The sequence below is a fragment of the Podarcis filfolensis genome, assembly GCF_964270895.1.
Source record: "Podarcis filfolensis genome assembly, chromosome: 1".
Lineage (NCBI taxonomy): Eukaryota > Metazoa > Chordata > Lepidosauria > Squamata > Lacertidae > Podarcis > Podarcis filfolensis.
Window position 1 is genome coordinate 80,193,153 of NC_139604.1, and position 17,567 is coordinate 80,210,719.

General features: G+C 41.6%; 1 protein-coding gene across 26 annotated transcripts in view; it reads left to right on the forward strand.

Annotated features, from left to right (window-relative positions):
- Window positions 1-17,567, forward strand: part of CD44 (CD44 molecule (IN blood group)) — a 69,833-nt gene that overhangs the window by 23,760 nt on the left and 28,506 nt on the right. For all 26 annotated transcript variants that reach the window (XM_083601555.1, XM_083601552.1, XM_083601533.1 and 23 more), the window contains exons 2-6: window positions 6,058-6,223; window positions 13,017-13,153; window positions 14,420-14,491; window positions 16,255-16,425; window positions 16,718-16,843. In XM_083601555.1, the coding sequence (XP_083457681.1) occupies window positions 6,058-6,223; window positions 13,017-13,153; window positions 14,420-14,491; window positions 16,255-16,425; window positions 16,718-16,843 (672 nt within the window). The remainder of the gene's footprint in view (window positions 1-6,057; window positions 6,224-13,016; window positions 13,154-14,419; window positions 14,492-16,254; window positions 16,426-16,717; window positions 16,844-17,567) is intronic.

Below are 17,567 nucleotides of genomic sequence, written 5' to 3' on the forward strand. Positions count from 1 at the left end.
TTGGTCTAGGCATGGGGCAAAATGTGGATATTAATGCTTTAATATTTAAATGCCATGGTTTATACCACTCGTGCTTATTGTCCACGGATAATAAATCATCCCCCATGTAGATGGAATAATCATGCTCAACTTAAACAAACCACAATGGGTGACAAACAAAGCAGATATACTCAAGAAATGCAAGTCGCTTGAGGTGACTTTCTCAACAAGCTAAGAAGCTAAATGGGAAGACTGCACCCCACGCAACACCCTGTGGAATTTTACTCAGACGTATCTCCATGTCACCAATCATCCTGTCTGTGGTACTACTTTATTACTCATAGTTGTCTGTAGCCATTATCCAGTGGAACATCTAATCCTAAATACGCTTGCCAATTCATATGTCTGTGACATTTGTGGAATCTCTCTACGGTATCTTATTATCTTAAGTTTTAAATACCACACTTGTTGCTAGCCAACCTTTTTTGGTAAAGAGATGCTGTCACCCTTTTGAAACAAACAATACGGTTGAAAACAAAATATATCTTCCAAAAGTAAAATATAAAGTAATACAATGGTCTCAAGCTGGTTCATGGATGATGTCTTTTGGGACAGGCTCACCTTTAGAAACCCGATTTTTATTCAGCTTCAATAGAGCAACTGAAATATTGGGAAATAGTTATTCTTTAGTCACCATGGGATGTTTGTTTTAATTGCTAAGCATTGCCAGAAGTAGTTGTGAAGCTCAGCTTGCATTGTAAAGAGCAATCCTGCTTTGTGTTTAGAGTATTTTATTGAGAACCAGGCGGAAAAGTAAAAGACCTGGAATGGTATTGCTCAGTATTGTGTATAATGCTGAATTTCTATTTTGATGTCTTTCAACAGTGGGGTGTAAATAAATTAAAAAGATGTGACCTTCCTTTTGCCAATGCATTGTAAAAAAAAAGAGGGGGTGGAATGGTCCCGGTTGTTCATATATTAAGAATGCAAGAAAGAAATTTTTTACTAGGTTGTGTAGGCCTGGCCACTGTAGTCACTGGAACTAAAGCATGCAGTTCCACCCACTTTAAAGCACAATAATTTTATTTCAATGAAATTTGGGATTGGTAAACTTACTTTGTGTTGCACCCAATGACTTTTCTCCTGATAGTGATTATATTAAACCATCTGGCATATCTGAGTCAGGAAACGGAAACCAGATTAGAGAAAAATGTAAACATTAATCAAAGTTGGATCTGAGATGAATTTCATACTACTCAATGCATATTTTCCTTGTATTTATGTGCTGTGAAATCAGACATAATTCATCAAGAAGCCATTGGGTTTTTCAAAGCTTCACACTGCAGCTTGGCTTTATCTGTAGCCCAAATACACGGTAATGAAGAAGACACAATTATTGTAATGAATCTGATTTAACATATACATACTGCACATACAAATATGAGCGACCAAACTAAGGTTCGTGAACAAGGTGTGTTTGAAAAGAAGTTGTGTGGGTGTGATAAATACTTTCAAGGAGCCTGATGTTTGGGACAGGAAGGTTAATGAGAGGCCAGCTTGACTATAAATGTTCCAAGTTGCCAGGCACATCTGTTGTTAAAGACGTTACTGGTAAATGGCCTAAAATGGCTAGGAAATAGATACCTCTTTGAAATGTGAGAGCCAGTTTTAGCAGAAAGCAAGTCTTTCTCCCCCACTCTCCCTGAAACAGAAACACAAATTGCAGTTTTGAGTGGGGCAGAGAGAGAGGACCAGCCTTGAACTCTGGAAAGCACCCTTTTGGGGACTGTCTCATTCTGCAGAACCGACAAAGGGCAATAGATTTTGCTGTTTGTGGTAGATAAGCTGCGCCTCCACCAAAGCTCAACCTCTGAAAGGAAAGAAAAACCAGCCAAACTTAGCACAATTCAGAGAGGCGAAGCACATGTAACAATACAATTAGACACTTTGTGGGAGATGCGTCTAGTGGGCATGCTGTAATTTGACATAGGAACTGCAAAGGGAACTTAGCCATGCTGTCTGATAAGGAAACAACCTGTGGAACTCCATTTTAACCTGGTTCCGTTTCCAGATACAGTGGTACCTTGGGTTAAGTACTTAATTCGTTCCAGAGGTTCGTTCTTAACCTGAAACTGTTATTAACCTGAAGCTCCACTTTAGCTAATGGGGCTTCTTGCTGCCGCCGCGCTGCCGGAGCACGATTTCTGTTCTCATCCTGAAGCAAAGTTCTTAACCTGAGGTACTATTTCTGGGTTAGCAGAGTCTGTAACCTGAAGCGTATGTAACCCGAGGTACACTATATATAAAGATTTGGAAAGCAGTATAACAAAATGGAAATGGTTTAGAACAGAGGTGGATGTTATTGGTCTCCAACCATATCCTCTTTGATTATTTGCCATACTGGCTGAGGTTCATGGGAGTCTCAACAGCACCTGGGAGGGCCACATGTTCCCCACCTCAGAATTCAACAGACTGAAAAGATAATTTAGCTCATTCTTGGCTATACAGAAGCTTTACGAGATACTAATCCATAAAATGCCTATTGGTGCTCATATTCAGGGACAAATAACACAGCACCACAGCTTAAATCTGAATTCATGGCAAACATATAGAAGAATGATGCTTTGCGCCATCAAAACCCTAATATTATTGGAGCTTACAGGCTCCACTTCTCACATCCTGCCCATGTCTCAAACGTTCTGCTCTGAACCGCAGAAACCAGAAACAAAAATCCCAAAGTTAGATGAGCACTTCCTGGTCCCCATGGCAACCATCTGCAGTTTTGCATGCTTAAATACTAGTTCTCTTTGCCTTTTTTTCCATGAAGCAAAGCAATATTTCTGCAAATACTTTGCTGCTGCAGTCACTTTGATGTGCCTACACATCTCTTAATTACATGGTGCACTAAGTTTTAAAATATAAAATGGTAGCCTGTCTGAGTGTGAAACCTGCTGGTTCTGTACTTAAAAAGAAAAGAAAACACAGAGGGAAAAATAGCCCTCATTATTATTAACATTCAACATTCGTCATAGAGAAGCAATGTTTGCATATACTTATTTCAAGTAATGGATGCAAAGCCAGGCTGTTGTGAATGATTAGCTCTGTGTGGTTATGTTAGCAGGGATGAAAAAGATTCTTCGGCTCTACATTTGAGCCCTTGGTTTCTGAAAGCCTCATGGCAATTTCCTAAACAAATATCACTTCTTTGTGGGAAAGTTGGGTGTACTGTATCTGTTCCCCCACGTCTGCATTCACTGTATGCAGTGGCTTCAGGCCACTGTCCCTTACCCATGATGAAAAGGAGGCCTTAAACATGTTGCTTTACGCAAACTAGACACCATTTTCCCACATGGAAGGTGATATCCATTTAGAGTATCATCATATGGGAAGTGTCTTTAAAACAAGGCACGGAAATCTCTCTGAAAGAGAGATAGTCACTTGGAAAGAATTCAAATGTGTATAATTCAGCCTAAACTGCAGCTTTTCCTGAAGAAAAATAATGGCCAAGTGACAAAGAACGGAAAATCATCAGAGGTGTTGACAGAAGTCTAAAATATTGTATAAGATGAGAAGATATGTTGTATGACTGTTGGAACTGATATGTTTAAAAAAAATCAATAAAAATGTATAAAAATAATAATAATAAAAAATAGTGGCCATTGGGAAGCTTATTGTAGTAGCATTTATAGGGTTGCTTAACCATCTCCCCAGCAGCCATTTTTCCTATTCAGCTTGCAATTTCAAGCCATTGGAGATGTGGTTGGAAGCAGGTCAGGTGGAAACAAAGACCCAATTGTTTCCTGGTTCTGCCAGGAGTGGGGCTTTTCAAATCTGTGTAGGGAAGGAGCTAATGGAAGGCAGGTTCCTTCTTTAGGTGAGGGTAGAATCACTGATAATTCTCCATCTTGCTTCTGTCATATCCTGCCACAGTAGTTGCCAGCAGGCATCAGAAACACGGAGGGAGAAGAACAAGGAATGTGGCTCATGGAGGCCAGAGGGATAATTGTTCCTGGGAAAAACTAGAGTTGCGGCCTGACTTCAACCATCTGGTGGACGTAGAGTTTTGTTGCTACTGTCCTCAGAGCTAAAAGCTTTTGCTCTGTGTTAGGAATGAAATGTCAATCCATTGCAAATTTCACCTCCAGTTCAGATAGACCCTCAGTAGGAAGTGCAGCAAAATCCCTGCTTCATTCTTTGTAAGGGATTGTTACCACCACTTTGCCCAGTTCCCCTTCTTTATCAGCCGTGGGGCCTATAGCTGACTAGCAATGATCTTACAGGGCGTTCTGCTGCAGAGGTTACAGTATACAAGGCAGATAGAAGAAAAAGAAGACAGGCAAAGGCTTGGCTACGAAGGCTTGTGCTTGCGGGTTAACAATCTCCATGCTCTTTAAAATCTGAAACATGCTCAGGGGCATTCCATGGTTTCATGTTGAATCACCAAAGTCTTATGGGCTGGCCGAGATTAATGATTAGGACAATTACAGCTTGTTGTGCGAGTTTTGCCTCTCTTAAGAGCCATTATTAAACAATATTGGCTTCCAGCTATGGAACATCACATGGTGTCAGGAAAACAACATTGCCATGCCAGTGCCTGCCAGCTATGAAGGACAAAGAAGAAGAAAATAGCTGAGGCCCAATTTCTGATTGCATTGCAAATGGGATGGAACACTTAGGCAACACGAGTCCATCATGCTTAATGGATCAGCAACGGACACCATTTAAGGGCACTTCTCTCAGATCACATTTGAGAGGACTTCCCTTAGGATGTCCACTGGCCCCTACTCTTATCTCCTTAACAGCAGCTTTCTCTGCAGACATTAGCAGGTGATATTTCCATGCTGTGAGAAGCTTTACCTGCTCCCTACCTCTGCTATAGTCTGTCTTTCTTATTAGGGAAGGAGAATATTTAGAATGGTGTTAAGGGCCTTAGAAGGACACCATTTACCTCCTGTATGTTTGGTTGCACTATATTTTCTGACACAATGGTTTATTTGATATAAAGCCAAATTATTGGAGAAGGGCTGTAGTATTAATACTGAGAATGTAGTCAGGAATTAAGCCATGATTTTAAAAAACCTTCCAGAGAGAGGGAGAGGGAAAGTGTGTGTGTGTGTGTGTGTGTGTGTGTGTGAATCTGAGTTCCTCTCCCTCATACTATGACTGGTTTATGCCACTTGCAACCTGTGCAGTAACACTTTGCAGAATTCCAGTTAAAGGAATGCTTGACAAAAGTTGTGGACAACTGCAAATTTGGCACATGGACTAGTCTTTACTAATTGTGACTTTACTAATTGGTGAAGCACAAGTAGAGATTTATGCATTTATTTATTCCTTGGTACGCTTGACAAGGCCAGTGTTGCCTTGGAAAGGGAAAAAAATAAACTTAAAGAATGTTGGGTAAGAATGCCCCACTTGCTCCCATGTTGGAATCCAAGCACGGTTGACATTCTGATTGTGGAAGATGTATCCTTTGCACTTGCAAGTGCTAGTTCTCCTCATTAAATAGTGAGCATTCCATGCTTACAAAATCCTCATAACCCACCTTTGCATTTCAGACTAATACTTATTTCAAACTTGAATGTAGATACGAACCTTGAACATTTCCTCTCCTCTTGACATGTTCTGTTCAGCTAATTTTTCTGAGGCAAAAAAAAAAAAAAATGCATTTTGAACCAATGCCAGTCCTTAGAGAAGGTTTATGCTAATGTAAATAGATATGTTTAAGATTATATAGAAGTTATTATCAAGAGGAAACTAACTCCAACATGATCCTGTCATGGAAAACTTCATTTGTAACATGAAAGAACTACTTATCATTTCCAAGGCCCTTTTGTGCAGTGCTGCCCACCAAATTCTGAGATACGTCTTGAGTGTAAGGTCAAAAACGTAAAATCTCCTCTGCTCCTTCCAGAATTGTATGGTTTGCTTAAAGTGCTTTTGGTTAAATAAATGGTTCGGTAATGCCAATAAAGTTTTTACTAGGATTTTGAAACAGCCAAACATCTGATATGGTATTTAAAATGTAATGGCCGGTGTTATTGGGTAATCAGTTCTTTGTTTTTCTCTAATTCACAGATTTGAATATAAGTTGCAGATATGCAGGTGTTTTCCACGTTGAGAAAAACCGCCGTTATAGCCTTTCAAGAGAAGAGGCCATTGAGCTTTGTAAAGCTCTCAACAGCACCCTTCCAACATGGGACCAGATGCAGAAAGCTTATGAACAAGGATTTGAAACCTGCAGGTAGGAAATATACAGGTGTACTTTCAAAAAGTTTTGGATAGTTTGTTTTTAGGAATTGAAGTCCAGTAACATCTGAAGTGACACCGGTTCCCCACCCCCTGCCTTAGAACAAGCCTGTAAAATAGAACAGCATAGTAATCCCACATCTTTCATTCAGCCCCAAGGGTTACATGTACCGGCATAGGCGAAAATTGTGTGTAGTCAAATGCTTGGAGCTGCCCCACAGCAAGCAGGTGAGGGGGAGAGAGAATATCCCCAGCACTCTCAGAGCTGGTGTGCTGAGGGGGCCTTGCCCAGCAAGCCAGGTGGAACACTTAAAAGTTCTCTTTGCAACAGGTCCGCTTGGCTTACCCAGCATGAAAAGAGATTTTAAGCACTCGGCTGTGCTTGTGGGACAATGCCTGGTCAGTGCAATGGTTCTAGAAAGCTAGGGATGCTCCTGCGAGATCTCACTGAACATCCCATAGCGTGCTGACCAGGTGTGGCCCAGCAAGCAAGGTGGAGAGCTTAAGAGCTCTTTTTGCACTCCGTAACTCCAAGCAGACTCAGCATGAAAATAGCTTTTAAGCTCTCTTCCGCCTTGCTTGGGGACTTGTGCAATTTCAATCAGCCTGCCTTCAACTGCATATGGCTGAAATTGCACAGGTCAGATGCATGTAAGATGCGGGATTAATGTAGCATTACCCCATGTCAGATGGAGAGACTGAGAGAATAATGTTTTGTTTGCCTTAAGGCCACCTAGGCAGTACCCAGCCAAGGCAAGATTTGAGCGAGACTTCCCATCTCCTGCTGCTAATTACCCTGTTAGTCACTTTGCTGTGCCAGATAATCATCATCAGCATTGCATATAAGCACAATAAATATTTACCAACATTCCTGCCCACCTGCAGAGATGTACGTGCCACAGGGCAGCTTCTACATTGATCTGGTAGTTGGGTTGTCTGGAAGGAATTGTTACTTACCTTGGGCAATTACGTGGAAGCAGAACCACAGCCTAAGGGCAACATATGCCTCATTAACTTAATATATTAAATTAGCTTAGGCCGTGTGTGTGGCACCATTACTAATAATTAAATTTTATGAACATGCAACTGAGGGAAAGCAAATTGATAAAGCACAACCTTCTTGTCTATAACACAACCACCTAAGTACTCCTAAGTCCATTCTGTCAAAAGGTTTAACTGCATTGCTTTTGCATCTTTATGATGTGAGTTTTATTGCTAGTTTGTGAGCTACACAGTGCTTGGACTTGTGTAAGAGTACTTTCAAAATACGCGGAGTAAAGGCAAATTCATTGGTATGGAAAGTAATCAGCCTAATTAGCATGGTAAGTAATTAGATTATTTAGTTTCTGATGGTGCAATTGTTCAAAAATATTTAACTGTGTATGGAATAAATGTCAAGCAGAGTTATTAATAGTTGCATAGTCTCCAGGAAGCATTAGCAAAAGGTCTTCACAGTCTTGTTTTCCCTAAGGGCCTGAGTTGCATTATTATTCCTTTTTGCAGGGTATGGGATATAAATTAATGGGATAAACAGAATTATAGTAGAAAAATATGAAGGAACCATCTTATCCAAAATAATGGTCAATGAAGTTATAGAAAAGTCTCTTCAGGCACAATTGGCAAAATTCTTCTTTTTTTTTAATGCTGCGTTCTGGCTTTTTCCCACCCACCACCCCAAGCTGGGAGGTGTGGGGGAAAGCCCTGTTGTGTAAGTCCTCATGCAGACTTCCGCTAGCAGGACTCATTAGCTGAATCCTGCCCAAGGAGCAAAAATGATTTAACTAATTCCTTTTTATTTATAGCCCATCCTTCCCAAGGGGCTCTGGAAAGGTTATTGCAATTCTAGATAGGGCCGGGATTGTGTGCCTTCTTGCAGTAATGGCAGTGGTGAGACTATCTATCCAGTAGATATTTTTTCCTATCTTTAAAGTATTCAGACAGAACACATGTTCTCTTAGATCACAGCCACACATAGTAAGGATGAGACGGAACCTTAAAGATCCTTCTAAATTTCAAAACTTGGGAGACGGAGAGATTCTTTCCATAATGGACAGCTGAATATCCCATATTATGATGTATTTTCTTATGCAAGGGGTTTAAAAGATTAGTATGGTGCCTAGGCTTGTTACAGAGGATGAGACAGTTCAGGGTTGCTTTGTACATACCATGCTAACAACCCTGGCAACTCTGTCACATCAGACATGCTTTGGCTCTGAAGAAACAGGTTCTGGTTTAGTAGATAGTGTTGTTGGACTCACATTGGCAACAGCATGTTTTGCCAATGTTTTGCAATGCAGTGACCTTAATAGTAGAGTGGAAATAGTGATGATCAAGAATTACTCATGTTTCTAAGGCCCGGACTGTGGCTCAGTGAGGAAACTGGGACCTAACTGTTGTGTTCAAGTTCCACAACTGGAAGGGAAAAGGTAATACAGTGGTGCCCCGCAAGACGAACGCCTCGCAAGACGAAAAACCCGATAGACGAAAGGGTTTTCCATTTTTCGATGCGCTTTGCAAGATGAATTTCCCTATGGGCTTCCTTCGCAAGACGAAAGCCCATAGGGAAATCTCCAGGACAGCGGGGAAGCGCAGCGCGTCTTCCCCACTGTCCTCGGACCTCCTCCGAAGGCTGGCGGTGGGGCGGAGAGACCTCCTCCCGCCGCCAGCCTTCGGAAGGCTGCTCTGAAGGCTGGCGGCGGGAGGAGGTCTCTCCGCCCCACCGGCAGCCTTCGGAAGGCTGCTCCGAAGGCTGGCGGCGGGAGGAGGTCTCTCCGCCCCACCGGCAGCCTTCGGAAGGCTGCTCCGAAGGCTGGCGGCGGGAGGAGGTCTCTCCGCCCCACCGGCAGCCTTCGGAAGGCTGCTCCGAAGGCTGGCGGCGGGAGGAGGTCTCTCCGCCCCACCGGCAGCCTTCGGAAGGCTGCTCCGAAGGCTGGCGGTGGGGCGGAGAGACCTTCTCCCCGCGCCAGCCTTCGGATGGCTGTCCTGAAGACTTGCGGTGGGAGGAGGGCTTTCCTCCCCACCGCCAACATTCAGAATGCTGTTCTGAATGTTGGCGGTGGGGAGGAAAAACCCTCCTCCCACTGCAAGCCCCGGGAACAGAGGAGAAGCGCTGCGCGCCTTCCCCTCTGTTCCCGGACCTGTCCTGAAGGCCTGCGGTGGGGAGAAAAGCCCTTCTCCGCACCGCCAGCCTGGCAAGTGGTCTCCATAGGAATGTATTAATTGATTTTCAATGCATTCCTATGGGAAACCGTGCTTCGCAAGACGAAAAACTCGCAAGAAGAAAAAACTTGCGGAACAAATTAATTTCGTCTTGCGAGGCACCACTGTATCATGTTGCATGATATTACCTTAAGCCTTGCTAGTTTATGGGAGATGATTTCTGAATATTTAACGCAATGAGTGCCTAAGGAAGGTCCTAATTCAGGTCATAATGAAAGGGTGTAGGGTGAAACAAGAAGAGTCTGGTCGGGGGGGGGGGCGGAGCTTCTGCACCTTTTGTGGAGCAGGGAATTTCCACAGGTTTTAAGGCAACCCATTAGAGAAGCCCTGTCATATTTTGCAGGAAACTAGTTCCACAATGCCGGTGTCCCTGTGCATTCATCTGAAAAGGCCTTCACTTTCTGCTTGAGTTGATCTGTTACTAAAAAGCCATTGCTATAGTACAGTGGCTTTACTGTACACCTCGGAACAAAAGAAGTAACACTTTAACAGCCTGATTCTACACACATTTACTTGGCAATCAGTCCCAGGTTGACAGGGATCACATTAATGGAGTATAATTTTCTGCACCTCAATCCTGAACCAGAGGGTTGTATCCAGCACTGCATGAACAGCATTCCATTCATGAAATAAGACATTTTATTCTTCTCCTGTCTCTGCACAATCAGTTTTATTCTTCTCCTGTCTCTGCACAAAATCAGTGCTAGCTGCTACACAACCTCTCTTTGAGGTTGTGCAGTGGACTGCAGAGGAGGGTGGGGAAGTCTGTTGCACTAGTGGGTGATAGTTGCACAAATGGAAGAGCAGCATTCTATACAAGTCAGAGTTTCAGCAGTGGCTACCTTAGGGCCTGTCCAAATTTCTGCTTCCTCTCTGCCTCTGCTTCCCCCATAAGGAAAACCCATTCTTTACCACTGAACTGGATCAAACGCTGATTGGGTTTTACGCAGATTGATGCTTGCCTACAATTCAGCAGGTTTCAAATGGAAAACCTTTAGGACCTGTGCTTTCTATACAGAGAGTAAGCAGAAGTGTAGATGAGTCCTTAGCTGTCTCTTCCCAATCAAAAGCCATTTTTAAAAGGAGGGGGGGTGCAGAGATGTTGATTAACTTTTAATAAACCTTTTTGGCAAAGAAGATTTAAAGGAAATCGGTACTAAATGTACTAGAAACTCAGGATAGTACTGCAAAATAACCTTCATTTGTTACATAATTTTATTAACCACATGTTCCACTGAAACATTCATTGAATCAGTTTATGGAGTTCCATATATGCTGGAAAGCCCTATGCTCAGTACAGAACAGCAAGGGGGATGTTACTTATTTTAGCCAGCATTCCATGTGTAGATTATTGCTACATTTCAACATTTTATTGAAGCTTTGCAAAGTTTAGAGTGTGGTATGTTTTTCATCATCCTTGCTTCTCCTTCATTGTTGTGCTCTGCCCTTTTTTGCAATAACCCCGTCAGTTTCTTCTGCTGGTAAGTTAGGAAAATATAGAGACTGGGTTAATGGAACACAGACCGGAAAGAGATTGCTTATAGCTCCCTAGTATAACCCTTTGTGTAAATATGGGGCCATTCACCCTTTAATATTTTATCCCTACCCACCACAGTGACATCTGGAATTCAGAACACAGCAGCTTGCACAGCAAATAGCTTTAGATGCCCCAAGACAGTGGGCCTGCCAATTGTGCTGCAGGAAAATTCCTTCCTTTTCCAAATCCAATGTCCTAATGTCATTCCTAATGACCAGTACACACCTGACAAATCATTTATATTATTGTTACATCCAATTAATCAATGACGCCACCTAATAATGAATCAAGCCTTTAGTCTATCTAGCTCAGTACTTTCAGTAGCACCTTAGAGACCAACTAAGTTTGTTATGGGTATGGAGCTTTCGTGTGCATGCACACTTCTTCAGATACAGTGTGCATGCACACGAAAGCTCATACCCATAACAAACTTAGTTAGTCTCTAAGGTGCTATTGGCGCTGTGGGTTGAACAACAGAGCCTAGGACTTGCCAACCAGAAGGTCGGCGGTTCGAATCCCCGCGACGGGGTGAGCTCCCGTTGCTCGGTCCCTGCTAGGTACCGCTCCAGCGGGAAGGTAAACGGCGTTTCCATGCGCTGCTCTGGTTCGCCAGAAGCAGCTTCGTCATGCTGGCCACATGACCTGGAAGCTGTACGCCGGCTCCCTCGGCCAATAAAGCGAGATGAGCACTGCAACCCCAGAGTCGGTCACGACTGGACCTAATGGTTAGGGGTCCCTTTACCTTTACCTTTACCTTTAAGGTGCTATTGGAAGGAATTTTTTTATTTTGTTTCAGCTACAGCAGACTAACACGGCTACCTGCCTATGACTAGCTCAGTACTGTCTAAGCTGTGTGCAGTTGCTTTCTAGAATTTCAGATAGCACTGTTTCTCAACCCTGCTACCTGGGATTTTTATTTTAAACAAGAGATATCAGAAGTACATGGGGTCAGATGCCTGCATGTTCTTTCTTACTCAAATATTGTCCCTTCCATTTCCTACAATGAGCATTTCTATTTAAAAAATAAAACAAAAGCAAAACATCTGGAACCATTGTCATGTACACATATTCAATATAGCAATATTAAGAATAACAATAATATGCCCATCTGCTGCTACACCTGCTGTCTCTAGAAGAGCAGAGTTTCTGGGACTCTAACTTGGACCTTCCAAAGCATTTTCCCAAATGGTTGAATCCACTGCAGTACTATAGTGCCATAATTGTTCTATAATTCATTTAGAAGATCTAGTAGAGTGCAGGATGGATCGTGGCTTGAAAGATACACACACACATACATCAATTATGTGGACAGAATCAGAGTCCGTCTACAGTAGTAGTAGTAGTAGTAGTAGTAGTAGTAGTAGTAGTAGAAGATATATGCTGCCCATCAGACTGAGTTGCCCCAGCTACTCTGAGCCCCTTCCAACAAATTATAAAACCACAGTAAAGCATTGAGCATTAAAAACTTCCCCATACAGGGCTGCCTTCAGATGTCTTCTAAACATCAGATAGTTGTTTATTTCCTTGACATCTGACGGGAGGTTTATTTCCTTGACATCTGACGGGAGGTCGTTCCACAGGGTGGCAGAGGACAGTGACTCCAGGAGACATAGGTGTAAAAACCCAAACTAAAACGAAGACTTTATTAGTAAACAATGAACACAAACTCTGGTGGGGTGTTATTCCTGCAGGCAGGCTACAAAACTCCGCTTTTTTCCTTTATAGCAATGGCCAGCTGCAGCCAATTAATCCCAGAAACTTCTTAAAGGTATACACACGTTTCTGTGCCGAATGTCCCCTAACAGAGAAGGCCCTCTATCTGGTTCTGTGTAGTTTCACTTCTCGCAGTGAGGGAACTGTCAGAATGTCCTCAGAGCTAGATCTCAGTGTCTGGGCTGAATGATGGGGGGAAAGACGCTCCTTCAGTTTGGTTGATGTGGTTCCTTCACAGATGCTTTGTGGTAGTATATAATTCTGTGTACATTGGTTATATACCTAGATGCATCAATATGTTTATGCCTCTTTTTCCTAGATATGGTTATATAGAAGAAAAAATTGTAGTTCCTCGACACACCCCTTATGCGCTCTGTGCAGCAAACCACACTGGGATATACGTACTTTCGTCAAATATATCCGACAAATATGATACATATTGCTTCAATTCATCAGGTATGTTTGGGTTTGTTCACATGCTTCCTAACAGAGATATTTTGCCGCCACACATGCTATGTCTCAGTTTGTTGAAATAAATGTTATAGCTTACAAAGCAGAACATGCAGGAGACATATGCTAAAAACAGATTTTTTTGGCAAGCCTGCATAACTGCTGACACACCAAGTTGAACATATTCAACCAGTCATCATATATTGCGGCCCAACCCCTCCCCACTTTTTTGCAATTTCCAGCAGGCAACAAAAAAACCAGTATGCAGATCAGAAATGTAGAGGCCTCCTCATGCATTTGGTGTACGTCTCCACAAAAATTGCTCTAAAAATTGGACCCTACCCACTGCTTAATATATGACTGTGGCAAACCTCAATAAATGGCTCAGGCCTCAGTGTACAGCTGTCGCCATCATATCACATTTGGCTAATGAAGTCTGGTGGATGTAGGCAACTGGGGCGGGATCTCAGTGTCCTGAGAAATAAACATTTGCATTGCGGTCCAGATGGGGCTGATATGTCCTAAGAAGCTGACATGTGGCTGAACAGTGAGAGTCCTCTCCCTCTGTCCCTCCCCACAAAATTAAATTTTCGTATGATGCTGGCTTAAAAACCAGGAAAGGTCTAACTACAACATTCTTGAGTGTGTGGGGCAGATAGGAAGGAGATGATGCTTCTGATACACACAAACAGTTGCAGGCCATGCAAATTTTGAACTGCTGTCAAGTTTTTAAGGATTTATCTGCTTTACGTTCTAATTATGCATCTCAGCTTCTATTTTTTAACAGAAACTCACGCTTAGCATGATTACAATCTGCATTTGTATTGGCATTGTTTTAAATATTATTATTATTATTAATAATAATAATAATAATAATAATAATAATAATAATTTATTATTTATTATTTATACCCCGCCCATCTGGCTGGGCTTCCCCAGCCACTCTGGGCGGCTTCCAAAAAAATATTAAAATACTATAATACATCAAACATTAAATACGTTTTATTACTTGTTTGTCAGCTTCTGTGGTAGGAAAAGTGGGATATAAATTTAGTCAGTGAATGAATGAATGAATGAATGAATGTAGTATATATGCCAATTCCAAATTCAAGACCCTAAACCTACAGGTGTGGAAGACTTACTTTTGTCCGTGGGATGGTTGAGTTCTCAGCTGAAACCTGTTGCATAGCCACCGCTTTAGTGTCAGTTCTCATTTCCTTTGTTGCTTCTAACAAAAATTAACCAGATAATATTTTGCTCTCCCCTTTGTAGAATCAAGGGACTTTGTTTGTGACCCTGTCATAAAGTTATACTCCATTTGGCCTGATGAAGATAGCAAAATAGGTAAGAACTGAATTTCATACATCTTTGTGTTGAGCTATATTTTGCAGGCTCTGAAACAAACCTTTGCAAACTTTTAATGTGCCCATAAGAAAGCATATTCAGAAAATGTATAGAGTTTTGTATACATTTTAGAATAGAATAACCTCCTATAGGTATTTAGTATAATCTAGTACAACTTCATGGTATAATCATCTGCCTGATTTTTAAACTATTTGTTTTCCATTTATCTGCTAGAATTAGGCCTTATAAGATCATTCGGAGGTGATAAAAAATCAGCCATATTATTATCAAATTAAATAAGTGAGACCCTGCAGCAAAATTTTGTGTGTATAGGTGTTTCTGCCCTCTAACCTCTCTCCCACTGATTATTTCTTGGCTTAGAGCCTTTGAAGCACATGCATTAATCTCCATGTTCTTTTCGGTACATTACAAGAAGCATTTGTGCATCTTCTTCCTTGATGGATGTTTATTTTAACACGCACTGCCTGCCTTGGTTGAATCCAGAACACATTGTCAGACTTGAATAAGTCACTGTATTGGATAGTTTATCAAACATACTGATTATCCTGTCAAGGATACAATGAAGTTGATTGTTACAGGCGGCAGACAGTTCTTGAATGTAATATTCACGAGACACAATAATTGTTTTAATATATCTAAATAACTATCAAAACTGTCTATCAAAAGCACTGAAGATTAGAAAGAAATAGTTTCAAGTTGTAGCAAAGCACATTTAGATTGGCCATTGTACAACGAGCAGAACAACTGGAAAATGAAGGAGCGTGTAACACCTCTTCCCCTGCGATCCTTTAAATGATAATCTGTCATGGATAGATCAAGCCTAGCAAATTGTTCTCCAAAGGATTTTTGCTACATACTCCTTCTAACCGATTGGGTTTATAAGTCTCCTTCAAAAAGTAAGCACCATAGGGGAAGTCTGCAGGTGCATGGCCTTCTGTATTGTACTTTGTTGGAAAACATTTGACTATCCTAGCAGCATATGCCATTGCATAGACAGTGCATGCCACAAATCAGAGTACAAAAAAGTTCCCACAGGGCAGAGTGTGCACGATAACCACAAAATGGCTACGTTTTACGAAGAAGAGATGACTTGTACAATGTGCATCTAACTACTTTTTACATAAAACATTCTAAAAGTGGTCAGGAGAGTATAACCACTTGTTTTCTTATACGTATGCATATGTGGAAAGGTTTTCCTCATCATTTGGCAGGATCTTGACATTAGCCCAGTTTGGGCACAATGCTAACCACAGTTTAGGACTATGCAAACAATCCTTAGGCTTGTACACTCCAGCTTTCTCTCTCCTCCTGTATCATGCCCATGAGGAGATTGGAAACACCCATTGCTTCTTTTTAATTAACTGCAGTTTATCATTAAGCCTAAGAAGGATAAACTGTGGTTAGTCTAAACTTAAATTGTTTTTTAAAAACAAACCAGAATCAAATCATAGTTTATCATCCTGGCTTGTTTAAAAAACCATAGTTTAGTTTGAACTAATCAGAGTTCCCGATTCAGATGTAACAATAAACACTGGTTGCCTCTTTGTAGAACAGATGGGAGTATGTAAATGTGACACTCACTGCTGCTTAAAACAAGGTTTGAACTTGGCTCTAAGTAGTTGAAGGCACAGGTTCTGTGGTAAGTTACCACATGGGAGATAGTACTGCAACAGGACAGCTATCTTGCTAGAAATGTTCCTCTGTTCAGCTATGTTTAATTCTTTACTTCCTCTTTCCGACAGAAATATACAATCCTGATGGATCACACTATATTGATGGAGAGAGATTCACAAAACGGCCACCCATTACTGAAGATGAAAATATTGGCGGCAGCGGTTCTGCAAATGACAGATCAACGACAGATCCCAATGTTATCAGTCCGGGTATCTCGTCACGTTTTCCTCATCATACAGGTATCACTGGGATTTAGTATTTAAGTCATGATGTGAAAAAGTAGCAACTATCAATGAGGATAATTTCCTTCTGCCATAAACAAAAGAATATTGTAAATGATTCATCTAACATAGTGCCGATAAATTCTAGAGTAGTGCCCTTGTTAGTCTATTATAGCAGAAAGTAGAGTACTGCTCCAGTAATATAATGAAACAATGCACAAAGTTGTTCGAAGAATTCATAATGAAAACAGTATGGGTGGTAGGTCACTCATTTATCCATTATGCAACTCATTTATCTATTATTACACAGATGATGGTACTTTTACCTCAAAAGAGCCTTTTGCGGGGAAGGATGAAGATGCAACTGATGTTCCAAATACACATGATGGCCACCATGAAGGAGGACATTCTAAAGACCAGCAGCCCCAAAGTCCTAGTAAGTGTAACAATTGTATTAGGTACATTTTATGTAAACTTTCCTGTGCTTCTGGAAGAGACAAGGGAAGTCTGATGTGTGGTAGAAATAAGATTGAATAAGGATTAGTTTGCACAATCTTTATGTTGTGTAGTTGTGTACATTGTTGCAGTGGTGAGCTCACGATCAGTGTTGCTCTTTGTCCCTAGTGTGGCATGTCTGATTGGTCCAGAGGCATGATATGTCTCCCTCAAAAAAGGGAGGACTGATCTCATGGTTAGTGTATGTATGCTGATCACAAATACATTCTACTTGTAGTGGTGGACTGTACATGGGCCTGATACCCACTCCATGAAGCAGTGCTATGTCGAATGTACAGTGGTACCTCGCAAGACGAATGCCTCGCAAGACAAAAAATGCGCAAGACGAAAGAGTTTTCCGTTTTTTGAGTTGTTCCGCAAGACGAATTTCCCCATGGGCTTGCTTCACAAGACGAAACGTCTTGCGAGTTCTTGCGAGTTTGTTTCCTTTTTCTTAAAGCCACTAAGCCGCTAAGCCATTAACAGCCGTTAAGCCGTTAATAGCCGCTAAGCCGCTAAGCCGCTAATAGCCGTGCTTCGCAAGACGAAAAAACCACAAGACGAAGAGACTCGCGGAACGGATTAATTTCATCTTGCGAGGCACCACTGTACAAGTTTGCCAAATCTAGCCTCTACAAGTCTGTGTTTAAAGTTGTGATTAATTA